Here is a 19,599-nt window from a genome sequence, read left to right as displayed (position 1 = left end):
GTCCCCCTCTAGTACCGAATTGCTAGTAACAATTGGACAACCGGTATTAAGGGGGTTACCGACCGGTACTAAAGCTTAGTACCACGTTCCCTAGTAGTGTATATATCCTTCTCCTCTCTCTGGTTACAACTTGTTGTGTGGAGGAAGATAATCAATAATGATTATATTTCGTCGGTTTTCTACGTCTCTGTTCGAATAATCGGTAGTATTAGTATGAAGGAAATATCGCCAGCGCTGGCAAGCTAAGGCCAGGCAATAATGCATCAAGTACGCCGCCAAAGAATAGTTGCAGACGACCACGCTAGATCCTATCTGGACTAGCCGAAGGAAACAAGTCTAGTGTTCCATGCAATGAGTTCCTGCCTCTGCCTCCAACTGAACTTGTTAAATACTCTAGCTGTGGGCGCTGTGGCAGTCATGGCATCGAGAGTATCTGTTTGAAAAAAAAATTCTTATCCACCCACCTTATGATAATGATTGTTCTCTCCTCATTTCAAAAGACTTTAAATGAATGGTAAGGTTTTTGAAGGGAAAAGAAAGCAACGCAATGCTTATAGAGCACATGCATAGGGTAACTGTAATGCACAGGGTACATGTGTGACCTTATCTTGCAAAAATTCCAACAATGTGCAGGACCTCATTGGCTCATTTGATTTTTGTTTTCTTCTCATCCTTAGAACCCTATCTTAGGCTCAGGTACTCCCCTTTCCTGTTCTTTTTTTTATAAAACCAAGTATTATTCATGTATAAACCAGGTACTATGGGTTTATACATGTTACAAATGGGTTGACATCTTATCGAGTGGCAAATACAACATAGTGTGAGTATGTAACTCAGATCTAAATCGCCATAATTAGTATGGATCTGGAATGCCATAACTAAGAGGGTGTTTGGATACCACCCGCTAAAGTTTAGCACCTGTCACATCGGATGTTTGATACTAATTAGGAGTATTAAACATAGGCTAATTGCAAAACTAATTGCACAGATAGAGTCTAATTCGCGAGATGGATCTATTAAGCCTAATTAGTCCATGATTTGATAATGTGGTGCTACAGTAACCATTTGCTAATGATGGATTAATAAGGCTTAATAGATTCGTCTCGCGAATTAGCTCGGGGTTCTGCAATTAGTTTAATAATTAGCTCATATTTAGTTCTTCTAATTAGCATCCGAACATCCGATGTAACATCGCTAAAATTTAGCCCCTAGTATTCAAACTCCCCTAACAGGCTAGGAACCAAAATCCAAGTTTCACGACACTAGGAGGTGATGCATCTCTCTGATCTATAGCCACCAGCCATATCCAAGCATGAACTGTTTGCCGAAGACTAGAAGCGTGTTGGACATGTACTGCTGTCCAAGTTGCAGGTTCACAAATCACAATCGATGCTTGCGGCCTGGGGCCATACTTTGGTCGCCGAAGTACTCGTAGCAACTTTTGAACATTGAACTTTTTACTGGCAGGTAGCGGTAGACTAGCGGTAGGACTAGGGACAAAGTTGCTGGTTGTACCGGACCGGACTACCAACCAGCAGCATCTTTGAATTGTGACATTGCTACTGGGACTGAGCTCACGGACTGACCATCCCTTTATCAGGACCGGATCCTGGTGGGCGTGGGACAAGGAAAGCGAAAGCGCCTTTTGGAGGCCACATGCCGCAGCAACGCAGAATTGCAGAGCTTGTTGATCCGGGAATGGAGCCGGCCCCAGCCCCCAGGGGCAGGAAAGGCGCGTCTCTGACAGCAAGAAAGATAGAAAGAAGGCAAGGAGGGGGCAGAAAGCAAAAGCTGCATTCCTCTTGGATGGTAGTATGGTAGTTTACTAGTTTTGACTTTTGACAGAGAAGAAAGATGCCCATCCTGCTCATGTTGGGTGCTGCGTTCTTCCCGAAAGAAGAACCTAACGGTAACGGGTAACAGCCCAAACCAAAAAGGCAGAAAGGGTTAAAAAGTTAAAAAAAAAAAACGTAGAGAACGGTGCTGGTAGAGATGGCTGAAACCAAGGTAGTGTTTGATTGGTGGGATGATAGAGAATGGGATGGATTAGCTCCGTCCTTAGCAGTGTTTGGTTCACAAAGTGCGATGGAGCAGCTCCCCAGTAGGAATATTCCATTAGAACTGAGCTCATACTTGAAAAAGAGTCAGACGAGCTCGTCCCATCTCGATGCATGTCCCGTGCTTCCTCCCATGCCAACACCGTCGCCCTCCCATAGCACCCTGGTCAGGCCGCGCTTGAACACGAGGAGGCGGAGCTCCAATCGATTTGGCGGATGGAGGACACGTTGCGGCAAACGGTGGATGACTTCAATTCGTCGGACGGAGCTTCAATTCCGCAAGCAGAAGATGATCTGCAGTAGCGGCCAGCTTCGATTAGCTGGCAGCTTGCAACCACGTCGCGAGGCTAGCCCAAGCAGCAGGCCGCGAGGCTCGCAAGCAGGATGGCGGCCAAAGCGAGCAGCAAGGAGGGTTGCAGGGGCGGCGGCAGCATGGAAGGGATGAGAGGCTTGTTCGATTGACAAATAAGCCCCACAACTAACGGTGCTAAATGAAGGAAAACCCTTGCATCCTACATCCCTCCAACCAAATAAAAAAATCGAATCATTTCGTTCTCCCAACCAAACACGAAAATGAAATCACTCCAATCCTAAAATTAGAAATTTAGGATGGAGCCATTCCATCCTACCTCGCTCTCAAACCAAACGCTATCGAATAATCTCGCTGTATTTTCTCCCGCTGAATGTACAAGGAATGGATGCGGCGGAAACAAACGGAAGTGAAAAATAGGCATATAGATGATTGATAGGACAAATTTCCTTGAAAACATAAAGAATTCGTTCACACATGATGCATCCGAGTTGACGAGGGCTAGGCGCTGGTGAAATTGCATCTTCACCTCGACATTTTCCACTGACCGAGCTAGCATTATGTGTCAAATATCAGTTAATCTCTCCTCCTACATTTGCATGGCGGGTTTGGATTTTGGAGTATCGATCAGTGGCGGGTCTAGAAGGAGCTTAGGAGGACTTAGAATCTCTCTTGCTTAATGTGTTGATGCGGAGCTAATCAAAACGAAGATAAAAATGTTATTTTTTTCCCGGGAAGAAAAAAAAGACGGTCTTACTAGACGACAGAGGCGTTCCACTCTATTACTGTATTACAGCCAGTCCCCCGTGCTGTCGTCCACTAAAGAAGCAAAGCGAGCGATCGAGCTCATCTCACATTCCTTTGTGCGCTGGCCGTTGCGCTCCATTTGGAATCCCAGCGCCCACATTGACCGCCTCCGTACCAGCGACAGCCTTTCCCTCGACTCAATCATCCGCCGCTGCCAACGCAATTTTCTTCCGGAGGCCCCATCACTTGATTCAATCCTTGCCACTTTGCAGCTCGCGTCGCTTCCCCCTCTCTCCTTCCCGCTCGCCGCCGCCATCATGCCTCCCGCGACGCCACCGGGTCGCCATTGCCCTCGCCGCTCTAGACTCTTGGCCCTGCCGGTTTCCTGCCGTTAAGGCAGTCAAATCATCGTGTGAGATAAGTGACAGGACAGGAAGCTATTCGTTTCTTCAATTCCACTCCAAGTACGAGCCAAGAACCAGTGGGGAAGTCCACCGGCGTGATGGCGGCTGATTACACGCTGCCATTGGCTCCGGCGTCGTCCTCCTCGGCCATTTCGATGCACCGCGCCGCTGGCTACTGCGTCGGTTTTTCTTGCGCCCTCGCCGCTCTAGGAGCGCAGGGGAGAATCGCCGGCGGGTGCGATCTTGGCGCCAGGCGCCGGGGGTGCCGGTGGTCGCGCGCCAGGGAGCTCGCGCTACTGGAGAAGCTCGCCGCGCTGGAGCGCCAGTTGGAGGAGCTCCGGCACCGGCGGGCGGAGGACGCCAAGGCCAACGAGAAGGTGGCCGGCATCTTCGCGTCGCACGAGCAACGGTGGTTCACCGAGCGCAAGTCCCTGCGGCGGCAGGTGAACGCCGTCGTCGCCGCGGCGCGCGCGCGCGAGGCCAAGCGCGAGGAGGAGGCCGCGGAGCTGCGGCGGCAGCTGGAGGAGCAGCGTGACGCGGCGGCGCTCAAGGACAGGGCTATGGAGCAGGAGATCCAGAGGAGGGAGGGTGCGGAGGAGCGGCTGCGCGCCGCGGAGCGGGCGGCGGAGGAGCTGCGGGAGCGCGCGGCGAAGGAGGCGGCGGAGCACGCCGCGGAGGTGCGGAAGCACAAGGTGGCGTTCGTGGAGCTCGCGTCCGCGCAGCGGCAGCTGGAGGCGGACCTGGCCCGCGCCGCGCGGCTCGCGGACACGGCGGAGGCCGAGCTCAGGGAGGCCCTGGAGCGCCGGGACGAGGCGGCCTCCGCGGCGGCGGACCTCTCCGCCGAGGCCGCGCGCCTGCGGCGGGACGCGGAGCACAAGGACAAGATCCTCTCGGCGATGCTCCGGAAGTCCAAGATCGACATGGAGGACAGGGAGATGCTGGTGCGGGAGGTGAAGATGTGCAAGGCCAGGCGGAAGCAGGCGGAGCTCGAGGCCGAGCGGTGGCGCAAGATGTGGGAATCCCGCGGCCACCGCCGGGGCTCCTCCAGGTCGTCGTCGGCGCGGTGCGTGACCGACCCGCCGCCGCCGTCCGGGTGCTCCGACAAGGTGCTGGCCCCAGACGCCGCGGCGCGCGCGGCCAATCTCGACACCAAGATACTCTTCGTGGACCAAGTCGAGGGCGACGGCAAGAAGGACCACCGGCAGGCGCCGGCGAAGGAGCTAACCACCATTGAATGCGTCGACCGCTATGCCAGCCACGTCGACGACAAGCCCGGTATGTCCACCTGCTCTGTCTTGTACTCTGCTTGCTTCTGCTCACTGAATGGTACTCCCTCACTACTGATCTGGTCAGCACATGCTGCCAGGACAGGATTCAATTGAAAAAAGTTTGTTTTTGTTGTGTTCTAACATGTTCTGTTGAGTAAAAACAGCATGACTGTCTTCCAAACTTGTTAGACATAAGTGTTTCAGAGTTCTGACTTCTGTGTGCTTCTTCATTTGTACGGTCTAGTCAGACATTAGAGATAGAACTTGTTTAGTTGCCCAACTTTAGTGTGCCAAAATTATTGTAGTGATGCTGTAGCATTTCGTTTGTATTTGTGAATTATTGTCCAAATATTGACTAATTAGGCTCAAAAGATTCGTTTCGCAAAGTACAACAAAACTGTGCAATTAGTTTTTGATTTCGTACATTCAGTACTCTATGCATATACCGTAAGTTTGATGTGATGGTGAATCTTCTTTTTACATAGTGCCAAAGTTGGGATTTGGGGTGAACTAAACAAGGCCATATAGTGAACAAGCAGCAGTGTTCCAGAGTTCTGACTATGCTATTCTGATTTGTACGGCCTGCAGCCGTAGAGGAGTACCAGGGCCTGCAGGAGTGGTTCCAGATGGAGACGGAGAAGTACACGGCCATGATGAAGCACCGGCACACCGCGGAGATCGAGGCGTTCACCGAGCAACTCCGGCTCAAGGACGAGAAGCTGGAGGCGTTCCGGTGGCGCGCGGTGAGCATGGACGTCGAGGAGTCGCGTCTCCGGTGCCGGATCCAGGAGCTGGAGGCGCGGCTGGCGCAGCAGGAGAAGCACGGCGCCGGGCTGGAGGCTCTGCTCCTGGAAAGGGAGAACGAGAGCAGGGCTCTCAAGGAGCAGCTGGAGGCGCTCCAAGCACAGGCACTCGGGGTGGAGATCTGCGTGCCGGCCGGTGGCCAGGACACCGACGCCGACGATCGCTGCATCCCATGCTCACCGGTGAAGATCCAAAGGACAGCCTCAGGAGAAGCTGACAAGCTGTCATCCGGCAGCTCGCGGCATCAAGAGGGCACTGATGAGGTCAGCAAGTATCATCGTGCAGAGACCAAGGTGGACGAGCTAATCTCCCCGGATGATGACAAGGAGAAGGCGTTCGATCTGGAAGCAACAGAGGCGCATGTCGTTCCGGTTCGGGATCTCGCGTGCGCCGCGGCGGCGACAACGTGGATGGAACACGAGCGACACGATGCCCCGCCCCGGCAGTCATTCAGGTCTGAGATCGAGGAGGAGAAGGAGGTCTACACCGACCCCGGCAACGCGCAGGCGCAGGCCAGCACGAGCAGTTCCCAAGAGCAAGAGGCGACATCGGAGCTCGCGCTCGTGGTCGTGCCGCCTGGCCAGAAGAGCTCTGCGTGGAAGACGGACATCCACGCCCTGGCGGTGTCGTACAAGATCAAGCGGCTGAAGCAGCAGCTGCTGGTGCTCGAGAAGCTGGCCGCGGAAGGCAAGGAGGAGGCCGCCGCCGCGACGAGGTCGTCAGGGAGCGAAGCCAGTTGCAGCAGCCGGCAGCATCCGAGGACGAGGTACCAGACGATGATGTCCTTCCTGAGCAAGCACGTCAAGCGCTACCAGTCTCTCGACGACAAGATCGACGACCTCTGCGCAAGAATGGTACGGAAAATAAACGTGAATTCACATTCCATCATCTCAAGAATTGTTTCTGCATTATTAGTTTATTACCGGCGATCATGTGTTGATGATAAGAAATTAATCCTCTGTGTGGCTGTTTCAGGAGGAGAGCAAGAGGAGCGTGGGGCGGGAGCGGCGGCACGGCACGTCGGGGGAGCAGAGCGCGGCGCTGGGGCAGTTCCTGGAGGAGACGTTCCAGCTGCAGCGATTCATGGTGGCCACCGGGCAGAAGCTGCTGGAAACGCAGTCCAGGATCGCGTCGGGCCTCGTCAGCCGCGGCGGCGGCGAGGACGGCGCGGACATGAAGAGGCTCATGGACGTGGCCGGGGCGCTGCTCAGGGACGTGCAACGCGGGCTGGAGGTGCGCATCGCGCGGATCATTGGGGACCTCGAGGGCACGCTCACCTTCCATGGCATCCTCCGGACCACGCGCTGACCTGATATGGGCGGATCCAGGTTCACACAACAAGGGGGGCTCAATTTTCTCTTCTTCTTCCTCCCTCCTCTCTTTCCCTTCTTCCTCCTCCTCATATATGTCTAAAATTTGTAAGTGGGGTTTTGGGGCTCTACGGGATCCATGAGGGTAGGAGCCCCCCACGTTGGATCCGTACTGATACAGCTTGGCTGTTGCTCTCTGTGTTCGCGACTTGATCCATGATGACTTAACAAGGGACATGCTTAATCTTGAATTAATGGTGAAGCAAGGTTTAATTTGCAGTGAACTAATGGCACCACCAGCAGCACGTTGGTCTTCCAGAAAGAGTGAAGTTTGCTGCAGTACATATCAATGATCGTGAAAATCGGGCTACGATATGAATCTCATTCTCACTAATTAGAGACTCTTTTTGTAAGCTCCATATTAATTATCAGAGACCATGGCTACAAAAATATACTCCCTCCATCCCAAATTATAAGTCATTCCAAGAATCTCAAGAATCTTGGAGAGTCAAAGTATCTCAAGTTTGACCAAATCTATATGATAATATAATAACATTTATGGTGTCAACTAAGTGTCATTAGATTCTTCATCAATTATATTTTCATAGTATACCTATTTGATGTCATAAATCTTTATAATTTTCTCTATAATTTTGGTCAAACTTGAGATGCTTTGACTCTCCAAGATTCTTGGAATGACTTATAATTTGGAATGGAGGGAGTACAAAAGAGCTATGGTTTTAAGTACATTTCATGATTTATTTGAGCTCTCCAAGGGTCAAGACCTCCCCACCCTATAAATATGAAGGTCTATGGCTGCTTGACATTTTATCCTCGATCGAATACAATTGCCTTACTTTTATTCTTGAGTGAAATACACCATAGGTTCCTAAACTATTTCCGCATTCTCATCCAGGTCCACAAACTTTCAAAGCGGTCATCTAGATCCATCAACTAGAGGTCCAATCATAGACCTGTATTAACACTTGGATGAACCAAGTAAAAAGTTGAAGGACACATGGCCGCTATAAAAAGTTTGTGAACTTAGATGAGAATGTGGGAATAGTTTACGGACCTACGGTGCATTTCACTCTATATTCTTCAAACCCTAATTTTCTTCCAAACCCTAATTGACATTCTTCTTGTATCTCTATGGAATTTGAGGATGTCCTAGCTGGCCTGCAGATGCTAAGGCAACCCAACATGCGCCATCCCTGATAGGGCCCCTCTGAGGAAGTCGTTCATTGATTTTCATGGCTAAGTCATGAAAACCAGAGAGGTTCTGATTTCTATAGAGACACTGCGGCGTGTGAAGGTAGTGGTCACCGGAAGTTCCGATGTGTCATCAGAAGATCCATTGGGGGAGTCGGAAATTTTCACTGGAGCTTCACTCAGAGAATAGAAGTTTCTAGAGGAGAAATTTTACATTTACCGGATTATCCGAAAAAGCTATCGGAGGAAAGCATCGAATGAATGCTCAGTCCAGATTCAAGACATCAGATGATTAGACGGTATGGATTTTGTGTGCATTGGACGAATGGATTTGGGCATGGTTCAAAGAAGGAATGAAGTAGCACACTTCATGTTCCCCTTGGAAATATGTACCATGAAATACTCTTGGGTAAAAGCTATATCAATATCTGTAAACTTGCAGATTTATCCGTAGGACTTAGGGAGTGCCAATACACACCTTGGTAGTGTGGTGTAAGTGCCTAATTAGAACGGTATGAAGAGTAACATGACTTGTGGGTAAAGATGCACAAACCATATGTGTAGAATTGATATATCAGTTATGCACATGGTCAAGAGTGGCTTGGACCCTCACATGATTTGCTGGGATGATGGATGGTGGTTTATGGTTGTGGTTATGGATATGTTGGTTATGATTATGGGGGTAATGATTTTGCATATATTTAACCCTTAGAAATTAGGAGCTAATAAAATGGGTTCAACTAGAATTGTTTACGGCAGTCACCCAGTAATTTTTCCTTGTTAGGCCCTTGCATGTAATAACCCCCCCTCCCCTCCCCCCCCCCCCCCACCACACACACACACACTTGCGAAGTACAACAGGCACTCACAATTGTTGTTTCTGTTTTTTTTCCTCCCTAAATGTATAAATGTCGCTCAGAACTCAGAAGGAGAAGTTGGTGTGGAGTTTTTTTAAGATGATGCTATGTTCTACACATATGCAACAACCGATTTTTTTCCTTTGGAGTATGGGGGCTTTGCTTACATAATAAGCCGTGTACTCTATTTAGACTCTCAAGCCATTGGTGTAATAAAATATACCTATTACTTTATAATAATAATGTTGCTATATACTAGTGGTGTCAATATGTGTATGAAACTTAATCCTATCGTACAAATAGTTGGCATTTGAATTATTCATAGAACTGGGTGTGGCACTTCATATGACAGCACAAAAAACACGTCTAAGTAAAATTATCAGATGGTTGTACAAGCAACTATCTGTTGTATGGCATGGAAACAAATGCTGTTTCCCTGGCAATATAATGTTTTTTCAGGACTAAAGATTTGTCGGAAATATTGCGAAAGCAAACATGTTTTGGTCCACAGTTTGGAGCATATCAGTTGTATTGACCTTTTTTTGGTGCAGGGCACACTTTGTGTCTAGTGATAACGATCCATGTTCCCCTACTAACTTGATTTCTTTTTTGAATGGTTAAAAATATTTCTCTTATTGGTATAGTATCTTGTTTCAGGTTCCCAACACCCTTCTCCTGCCAAGCTCGCGCGCAAATTACTCTTTGGCCCCTGCCTATTATCATGTGTACCTCCAGAGTTTGCATTAAATTGGTCACACAAATGTAATCAATATAAAATGATTTATTTGGTACATGTGGCTTTTCACTATGAATAGACTGTCAGCCAATTATCATAGGGAGATATGCATGGTAAAATGTCATTATGAGCCAGACAATTGGAAATAAAACATAGCAGTAATGAATTGGCTTCTGAATAAAATATATCACGACTAAATTCTTAGTAGCTTGATGTAGTCATTCACATTCCAATTGAGAGGTATGCAATGAAGTGCTAATTATTATAAAATTATATATGAAAGGTTAGTTTCCAGCCTGGCCATTTTTACTTCTTGCTAAAATATTTAGTAATTTAACCTGCTATATATAGAACATTATGCAGATTGTGTATGTATGTTTAATTTGTATGACCCACATACCTCACATATAGTGGCGCACCTTATACCATGATGGTTGCGATGAGGGGAAGGCTCGCTACCGTGGCTTTGGTGGTTATCCTTGGATGTTTCATGCTTGTCTCACAATGTAAGTGCATATCATCCCATCAGTGGAACAGTGAAGATTTTCTAGATTATTAGGTTATACATATGATAGACATAGCAGAGCCCCTTGTGCTCTTCTAAATTTTTTTTGAAAGGAATGTGCTCTTCTAAATTTTATACCCCCGTACACTTGATGCATTTGCGTAATTCATCTTATATATAACGAATAATTATTATGCAGCTCAACAGACAAATCCAGTCAAAACCGGCAAGGTCAATATTTGCTCATGCATCCAAAAGAGCAACAACCCTTTGATAAATTGCTATGAGACGGACGATGATTGCAAAAGGTATTGCTGCCAACAACCACTGATGTTTGGATCACCTCCCCTCCCTTCAGCTCCACAATTGTATCGAAGACAAGCCTAGTTTATGGCAACAATTAACAACTTATATATGATATGTGATCAGTAATCGATCATTGCCTGCTACTAAATATGAGATCATCAACTTGTTCTGAATTCACTGTAAAAAATTGTACTTTTAATTCTAGTCTATGCTATAAAATGTTTCCAGCAAGCTTGACGGTCCATGAACATACAGCGCAAGTGCAGCAACCAGGCAGTCTGCCTCGCTTCTGTCTGTTCACAGTTCATCGACGGCGCCGTGGCTCCTGCGCCCGTCCCCGTCGAACACGCAGACCCTGGCCTCCTTGTAAACCTTACCGGGCCGGCAGAAGTAGCCCTTACCCGGCGCGCAGTGCGAGTCGTCGGAGCACACGCAGAGTCCTTCAAATGCGCAGCCCTTCCCGACAATGCTGGGGTAGGTTGAGCTCGATGCCCAGCACTTGGTCGCTCCACTCGCTGGAGAAGATCCCGTCCGGATCGTACCTGTCCTTCACCTCGAGGAACTCCGAACTCCCTGGCCCTAGGGTACTTGGCGATGGCGCCGTCGAAGGCAAAGTTCCGTTTCTTCCCCCAGTGCGGCCTGCCGCCGTACTTGCGCAGCGCCATCTGCTCCAGCTCGTCGACGACGCCGGCGTGCTTGCGCGGCGCTCCGTCCGTGTAGCTCCTGTAGTAGATGACCTCGACGTCGACCGAGTCCTCGGCCTTGCCGAGGTGCGCGGAGGACGCCCTGACGTAGCGCATGAGCACGCCGAGCTTGGCGTCGAGGCCGCCGAACGCGCGCGGGTTGAGGTCGCGAAGCCTCAGCACGTCGCCGACGAACGCCGGCGCCTTGGGGAGCGCGACGCTGAAGGCGGAGTTATAGAAGAAGTGAGCCCGGCCGATGCGCGGGTCCCACAATCAGCAGGAGGCGGACCCGTCGCCGTCGATGCACGAGCCGGCCGCCTGAATGCGGTGCTGGAACCCGACCACCGGGTACCCTGTGAAGCCGAAGGCCTCCTGCTCCACCTTCCGTGTCGGCAGCCGCGCCATCAGGCACCGGGCAAGGTCGCCGCCCTTCTCCTCCAGCCACTCGTCTGCGACCCTGGCGGCGATGACGCCCAGCTTGGCGTACGACCGGAGGAAGAGGTAATCGTTGAGGCCGTCTCCCGGCGTGGAGACGTCCACGCGGTCGTCCTTGCGGTAGAAGACCTTGCGCTGGTGCAGCAGCCACGTTATATCGCCCAACTCGTGGATCGAGGTGGCCCCAAACGGCCACCTGCTCGGCCAAGTCCGTGTCGTTGCGCGTCACGAACGTGACCGACCGCTTGAACAGTGGTTGTAACTCAAGAGTGACCTGCCCGTGAAATGAGTTGTTCAATCCAAGTTCTTGATTCTTAACGGTAATTCTAGCTCTTACCAGTGTTACCACTACCAGGAAACAGTTAATCTTGATCATACTGAGTAAAAGACAAGATTATAGCAGTGTACGAGCGCAGGAGACATCTGAAGCAATTTTGATCTCAAACAGCTAGTATATTTCTTCCTGACGCGAGTGTGCACGGTGTCCTGAGAAATGACGCCGAGGGACACCTTGGCTGCGTCCAAATCGGGGTGATCCTCGCCAAGATCCCTGACCACGGCGAACCCCTGGCTCGCCGGCGCGGGTGTCACGATCCTCATCCCGACCACATACTCATGCACGGCGCCGCCCTTGCCCTACAGGGAGCTCCCGTGCGCGCCGTTGGCGAGGAGGCCGCCGATGGTGACGCCGCTCCAGTACGGCGCGTGCGGCAGCGAGAGGCCGGCCGCGGCGGCGACCTCGATGAGATCCCTGAGCACCACGCCGCTGTCCACCGTCAGGAGCCGCCTCTCGGCGTCGACCCGCACCGTCCGGTTGAGCCAGCGGGTGCTTATGATGGTGCCCTCGCCGCCGCCGGGGCAGACGAGCTTGGTGAAGCTGTGCGCGTGCCTGGTGGCGACCTTCACCTTCCGCTTCGCCACCGCGGCCGCCGCCACGACCGCGACGAGCTCCTGCTCGGTGCGCGGGTAGGCGGCGCCGGCCGCGCGGCAGATGGCGCGGTCGGGGAAGGAGCCGAACGCGTTGGTGAGGGTGCAGTTGGACGTGCCGTCGGTGCAGGCGATAGGCTCCGACGACCGGGTGCTACTAGAGGAAGGCAGGAGGAGGAAAACTGGGAGCAGGAGGCCGGCCACGACGAGGAGGGCAAGCAGGAGGACACGCATTGTCTAGTGGCTTGCTGTCGCTGCTTGCTCGGCTTACCTGTAACGGCCATGGCGCGTCTCATTAAGTCACTATGATAGATGGGACCTACACGTCAAACTCTAACCTTTTCGTATGACATGTGGGGACCGCACTCCACTCTCTTTCTCCTTCCTTTCTCTCCTCTCTCCCCATCCCGATCCAGACCAGTGGAGAAGGGGCGGCGCTCACCATCCCTGATCCAGGGTGGAGGAGAACAGGCGGTGGAGGTCTAGGTGGCGGCAGAGGTCTGGGTGGGGGCGGTGGAGCCCGAGCAGCGCCGGTGGAGCTCCGGGAGGGGGCGAGGCTCCAAGAGGCGGTGCAAAGATCGAACGATGGCGATTGGGGAGCCCGGGATTGCTGGCGGCCCCTCTTCTCATGCTGCTGCCCATTCCACGTTCGAGCTGGAGCCGCGACGCGCGGGGAGCCTGATCTTGGGTGTCGGGGATGGGGACTTTGAGCGGTGGCGATAGGGTTGTTCGAGTGGTGGCGATGGCGGAGGATCCCCTGTTCGGGCAGCGGCGGGGAAGAGCAGGGCTTCGGCGGGGAGCGCGGGGACAGGCAGTGAGGCGGCGTCACTCGCGCGGAGGCTGAGAAAATTCATATTTGGGACTCCAATTGTCGCGCTGCACAGCTTTGGGACTCCAAACGTCGACTTTGTTAAAATAGGCCTCCAAACGTTGAACTCTTAATTTTCTTGACATCATGTTATTTTCTTTCTTTTCTTGCACATATACATGTATTTAGCACCGCTCTGGTCGCTGTTTGATCGCTGGCCTTTGACGTGCTGGCCGCCTGGGCACTGGCCGCTCGCTTGGTTGGGCGTGCTGGTCGCCGTCGGCATGCCTGGCCACATTGGCTGGCACATATAATAGATAAAAATTCGCACAAAAATAAATAAAAATTCACACAAATGAGCACTATACAGTAACATGTAATAGATAAAAATTCTGGACATATATATCACACATTAAGCACACATGAGTTCATCTTACAAATCCACGAATTTAGCCTAAACAAGTTTATCTCACAAAACTATAAATACATCGCATCACAGATAAAATCATTCATCCAATATGTAGCCTTCTCTTTGATGTCATCTTTTTTGGTGCAGATGCATCCTCACAGGATTAGTGGTGTCAGTTTGTGAAGAGCTGCCCTCTCCTAATAGGAACGCAAGCCGGCTACATAGAAGTATGGTGCGATAATTAGATGTATGATAAAATTTATTGCATGGTTAATGTGTTAATTTTCCTTACCTTCTAGTGACCCTTCCTGGACTATCCCGTAGTATTTCTTCTCTAGTTGGCCTTTGCGGGGTGCTAAGTTCTTGTGGCGTAGCTTTTGTAACATTCTTACTAGGTTGCCTCTGCTTCCTACAAGTAAAATAAATATATTTATAATGACATGTTACCTCAATTTTAAATAAAGGAAATCAATACTTGCCCCTTTTTTGCCGTCCCATTAAGTGGGCACTTGGAACTAGCTTGCCTGTGACCTTTTTTACCGCATCTCTTGCAAGTCATAGGTCCTCCAATCATTTTCTTTCCCTTTGCATTGGTTGGAGCAGTAGCATTGTCACCTGCAATGACACCTTCAGCTTCGGTGGGACCTTTACCATCTTTGGCACCTTTCTTCTTGTGGCCACCTTCTAGACATCCTTTTAGTCTAAGTTTCCTTCGTCTTCCTACTTCACCTTTAGGTAAAGGTGCACCAACAACAAATGGTAGTTCCACTTATGGCCATTGTGTTTTGTCTGTCAGTGGCTCAATCTCTCTACCATAAGCAGCCCTGGACCTATTCACCGAGTAGTACTCATGCACAAATTGTTCAAGGTTAACTCCCCGCTGCCTGGTTACAAAGGCCAATACATATTGACATGGCTTACCAGTGTGCTGCCATTCAAGACAAGTACAAGTCCTTTGATTTAACTTCACAATATGCCTCTCAACTCTACTGCTATGGTCCCAGATCTCTGCACTCCAGTTACCACCTAGTACAATTTTCAAGTGCTCCAAACCTCTACTATTTGCCTTCAGTTGAACCATAATAGCTGGAAGTATCCTGCCTTCCGGTAGCCTGTATGCAATATTTCTTCTCTTGTACCATAATTGCATGATCATTTCTCTAATCTTATCAGCAAGGTCAGCAATAAGTAAGTCTTTATGGTTAGGTATCCAGTTATTGAATGACTCAGCAATATTTCTAGTGATGTAGTCACATTTAATTTCTGGATTAAATGCACACCTATACCATAATAGGTTATGATGGGTTTGTAACCATTTCACTGCTTCTACTGATTCACTAACAACTGATGCCATATGATAATAGAATATGTCTTCTCTGTAAGCCCTTGCTGCAGGGTATATCTGGCCAAACCCTCTAAACCTTTTCTGAAATTTTTTCATAAGATGATAGAAGCATTCTCTATGCTCTGCATTTGGGAAAACATTCTTCACTGCATTCTCTAAGCCCTTACAAGCATCTGAAGAAACAGCAAGGAGTGGACGATCACCTATTGCCTTCTTTAATTGTTGCATGAACTAAGTCCAGTTGTCTTCTGTTTCAGAAGCTATGAAGCCATACACAAGTGGATACATCCAATTGTAACCATCAACTCCTACAGCTGCGGTTAACTAGCCATTCCACCTTCCATTAAGTGATGTAGCATCTATGCTCAAATGAGGCCTACAACCTTCTAAGAAACCATCAATGCATGGTTTAAGAGTAAAAAAATGATGAAAATATATTTTACCATCCACTTCAAGTACCTCAATCTCCACAACACTCCCAAGGCACCTCTTCAGCACCTCGGCCTTCCACCTGAACAACTCCTCAAAGCACTCTTCCCATTTGCCATAAACCTCGGTAAGAGCTTTTTCTCTACCCCGCCCCACCTGAACAACTCCTCAAAGCACTCTTCCCATTTGCCATAAACCTCGGTAAGAGCTTTTTCTCTACCCCGCCATACAGTGTCATATGCAATTGTGACCTTGTGTTCTTTCTGCAACTTCTTTTGCAATTCCTTAGCACCAATATTTGGATCATCTCTAAGGATACTCACAGCCTTGCTAGCTACCCACTACGGGCCTGTTCACTTCAGCTTATAAGCCGGCTGAAAAGCTGAAACGGCTGATTTATTATGAGAGGAAAACATTGTTTGGTGGCTGATAAGTTGGCTGAATAAGCTGAAGCGAACAAGCCGGTAGTTTTCGTCCTCATGGTAGAAACACATGTATGGTGATCAACCAAAACTGTCACATGTAAAACATGAAATCAATGAGATTCATATTAATTTATAGAAAAATTAGAATTAATGAAAAACAAATCAATTTATTCACCTCTACAGTGCTTTGGCCTTTATGCTTGGTGCCATTTATTCTCCAAGGGCAATCATTACCGGACCTACAATAATACCTATATCTCGTCTTACATGACTTCTCTGTTCCTAAATCAAACTCATTATTGATGGCAAATTGTCGCATTGCAATCTTGAACTTCTCCATTGTTGGGTGGTAGATTGTACCAATATCCATTGGGGCGGTTGTTCTTATCATATGAAATGACCATCTCACTTGGTACGGCATCACTAGTAGGAATGGCAGCACCATCATTATCAACACCTTGCTCATTATCAACACCATGTTCATTCATTTGGCCTTCCCAGCGTGTGTCTCGTCTTCTCTCAAACCTAAAAGTTCACACATCTGATTTTCACTCAAAAGTGCAATTCGACCTTCGTCATCATGTGTCTCCACTATCTGTAAGCTATCCCAATCAACTCTTGGCATATTTTCCATAGGCTCTAGTGCTGACCTAAACAAACACAATCATTTTTTAATAACATTACTCTAGTACTCTATAGGAATAAAAACAGAAATAATTAAGGGCATCACCTGTGCACATCAAGTACAGGAAAATTGTACTCTGTTACCGAACGAGGAGCAGTGGGCAGCAAAGACCTCGCTAAGGCGATAGCAATGGCCGGCGGTGGAGCTTCACCATCCATGGAGCCCTCGGGCACGGCCACGTCATCAATGACCGCTGCCAGGCCTTGAGCGATCGGCGCAGGCAGGCCTCAGGCGTCCATTGCGTCCAGGTTTAGGGCGTCCATCGTGGCCAGGTCGTCTCGGGCGCGCGTGGCCAGCCGCTCTGCAGCCGCTGTCTGGCCTTCGGCAGCCACGGCTAGGGGAAGTGAAGGGCCGACCATGGCGTCGGGAGGCTGGCCCTCCATGGCCGTGGCGTCGGGAGCCTGACCCTCCATGGCCGCGACATGGGCAGGCTATCCCGTGGCGTTGGGAGGCTGGACCTCCATGGCTGCGGCCGCGGCGTCGGGATTGCAGTGGGGAGAAACATCGCGGTGGCGGGCGGCGGCAATACCAACAGATGAAGGGTTAGGGCAATATGAATAGACGAAGCATGCCCAGCCAAGCGAGCGGCCAGTGCCCATGTGGCCAGCACGCTAAGCGACCAGGGCCAGTGATCAAACAGCGACCAGGGCTAGATACGTACGGTGCCAAATACATGTATATGTGCAAGAAAAGAAATAAAATACATATAATGTCAAGAAAATCAAGAGTCCAACGTTTGGAGACCTATTTTTACAAAGTCGACGTTTGGAGTCCCAAAACTGCGAAGCGCGATGATTGGAGTCCCAAATATGCAATTTTCTCGAGTCTAGGTGGTGGCGTGTGCGTTAGGAAGAGGAAACGATCACAATGTAAAGTAGGGGCCTTGTCTAGGGTGGAGGAGATGGGGCTAGAGGGGGGATTTGGGTGCCTCCATCTCTAGGGATTCGAGCGGTGTTTTTTCATCTTGTCCCTACTTTTTAAGTAGGGATCTGAGTAAGAAGTCTTGCTGGAGTTGCTCTTAAGGTTTTATCTGTATATATCAAAGTTTTCAATCTCCCGCTATAGACCGCTATAGCACTTTGAGGTGGGGTATAGCTATTTGTACTCATGTACAATTTAGGCGTTATAGCCTGCTATTGCCACATTTAGCTTTGCTATTAGCTGTTTTCGAGCCCCGCCGCTAAACCACTTGGCCTGCTATTTAAAATATTGGTATATATATTCATGTGATTGGGCTGAAAGCTTGGTTGAATGGGTCGGATTGCCTTCTTTCAAAAGACTAAGAAAAATAATCTATCCTGTCTAAAAGAAAAATATGCAATTCATGGTGACAAGTAGTACCTCTGTTCTTAAACATATTGCACCATTGTTTTTTTTCATTTGATTGATTATTGATTATTTATTTTTTCTACAAATATTTATACAAATGTAGATACAAGTTGGATCTAAACTACTTTTGACGGTGGTTGCTGTGGTACTCATTTCTAATTTATTTAGCTAATTTATTAAATAAATATTGTTAGTCAAAGTTTGATCAACAGTATAATATATTTAAGAATGGAGGGATAGTTAATGTATTTTATTCTATGGAGGTGCTCTATCAAATTAGCTAAGGCCCCGTTTGGGTCCAAGGAATTGGAATCTATTTAATGGAGTAGGCTAATTTATGTTGGAATGTGGCATTCCACAACTTTCCAAAGTTTAGATATAAGCCTATCTTAAATTCATGGGGTGGGAGATGGAAATTGATTCTATAGATTATGGTTATTAGAATGGAATTCAATTCTTATAGCACGCTCTTAGACTCGCTTCTCTATAGTAGAAGTGCAGCATACAAGTATCTCTCCCATATCACCAACTATAATATACAACTATATTCCACATACAATTATATTAGCTTAATTAATTTGTATCTAAATTATGATTATTAGGATGGAATTCAATTCCAATGATCCAAACGGGGCCTAAATGAAAATCATGCACGAAAGAAAGTCTGTTTGTTCGGATCAGTAACTTTTTCCTCGACATATCTAATATGTTGGTAAATAATTTCTGAGAAGTGGTTATGAAATTTCCAAGTTTTAAATATATACGACTCTAGCCTTTTATTTCAGCAAAACAGTTGTAACGGACTCTTCTTCTTGTTTTTTTTCATGCTTTGCTTCTCATCTCATTAAAATAAGAAGAGCAGTTAGCGACTCTGTTCCCTTTTCATTAACGGAGTAAACAATAGTCACTCTATATTCATGTACTTGTATCATTCCCTATCAACATGCTATCAGAATTCATGTCTCATGCAAGAGTGACAGGTACCTTCCAACCAAATCCAGTATCTGTGTTCATATAATCATACGCGAGCTACCGAACTAGCATAATGTCTCGCGTTGGCATATTGTACATATGTCCACTCCGTTTTCAATCAGCCTCGTCCTATCTGCTACGTTGAAAAATCTAAGAACTTTGCGGTTTACTACCTAGAAGACTTGAACAGCGATAAGTCTGACCAAAAAAAAAAAAGAAAGAGACGGAGTGTGTGTGTGACAAAGCATAAAAAATTTGGCAGGCGCGTCCGTTGGGAGCTGTTTAAATTGTGTCCCGAATACGTACGCATGACAGCGGTGTACGTGTATGTGACAAAGGCCCGCCGAACACCCCGCGCTAACCGCGCGGCTGCCCGCCGCCCACGGCAAAACTCGCGCTTTTTTGAACGGGAGCCGCGTACCGCGAGAAGCGGCTGTCCAAACACGCCCAAAGCATGGAACTGCACGCTTTTTTTCCTTTCCATTAAGGTGAATTCAAAAGTAACACAACAGCAAGGTTGACGAGACGGGCCTCGTTAGCACAACTGCACAAGCAATAAGCCCAATCACACACAAAGGTATTCTGCTGCTTGATGCTTACCCATCAGCTGCAGGCACAGTAACTTGATTTCTGAAG

General features: G+C 48.7%; 1 protein-coding gene and 1 pseudogene across 1 annotated transcript; one reads left to right on the top strand and one right to left on the bottom strand.

The window, feature by feature from the left end:
* Window positions 1–3,102: 3,102 nt before the first annotated feature.
* On the top strand, window positions 3,103–7,184 carry LOC101776773 (myosin heavy chain, non-muscle). Its single transcript, XM_012845856.2, has 3 exons — window positions 3,103–4,793; window positions 5,375–6,444; window positions 6,566–7,184. The coding sequence occupies exons 1-3, from the start codon at window positions 3,617–3,619 to the stop codon at window positions 6,896–6,898; spliced, it is 2,580 nt and encodes an 859-aa protein (XP_012701310.1). The 5' UTR covers window positions 3,103–3,616; the 3' UTR covers window positions 6,899–7,184.
* A 3,325-nt stretch (window positions 7,185–10,509) lies between these two features.
* Window positions 10,510–12,795, bottom strand: LOC101758150 (annotated as a pseudogene).
* Between the last annotated feature and the right edge of the window lie 6,804 nt (window positions 12,796–19,599).

Source organism: Setaria italica, chromosome V (genome assembly GCF_000263155.2).
Source record: "Setaria italica strain Yugu1 chromosome V, Setaria_italica_v2.0, whole genome shotgun sequence".
Taxonomy (NCBI): domain Eukaryota; kingdom Viridiplantae; phylum Streptophyta; class Magnoliopsida; order Poales; family Poaceae; genus Setaria; species Setaria italica.
The sequence above is the reverse complement of the archived record's forward strand: the minus strand, read 5'-3'. Positions and strand labels throughout refer to the sequence as shown.

Coding starts and splice junctions, on each gene's coding strand:
- LOC101776773 (XM_012845856.2), top strand. CDS start 3,617: ATGGCGGCTGATTACACGCTGCCATTGGCTCCGGCGTCGTCCTCCTCG. Junction 4,794..5,374: donor CCACGTCGACGACAAGCCCG/GTATGTCCACCT, acceptor TACGGCCTGCAG/CCGTAGAGGAGTACCAGGGC. Junction 6,445..6,565: donor ACGACCTCTGCGCAAGAATG/GTACGGAAAATA, acceptor TGGCTGTTTCAG/GAGGAGAGCAAGAGGAGCGT.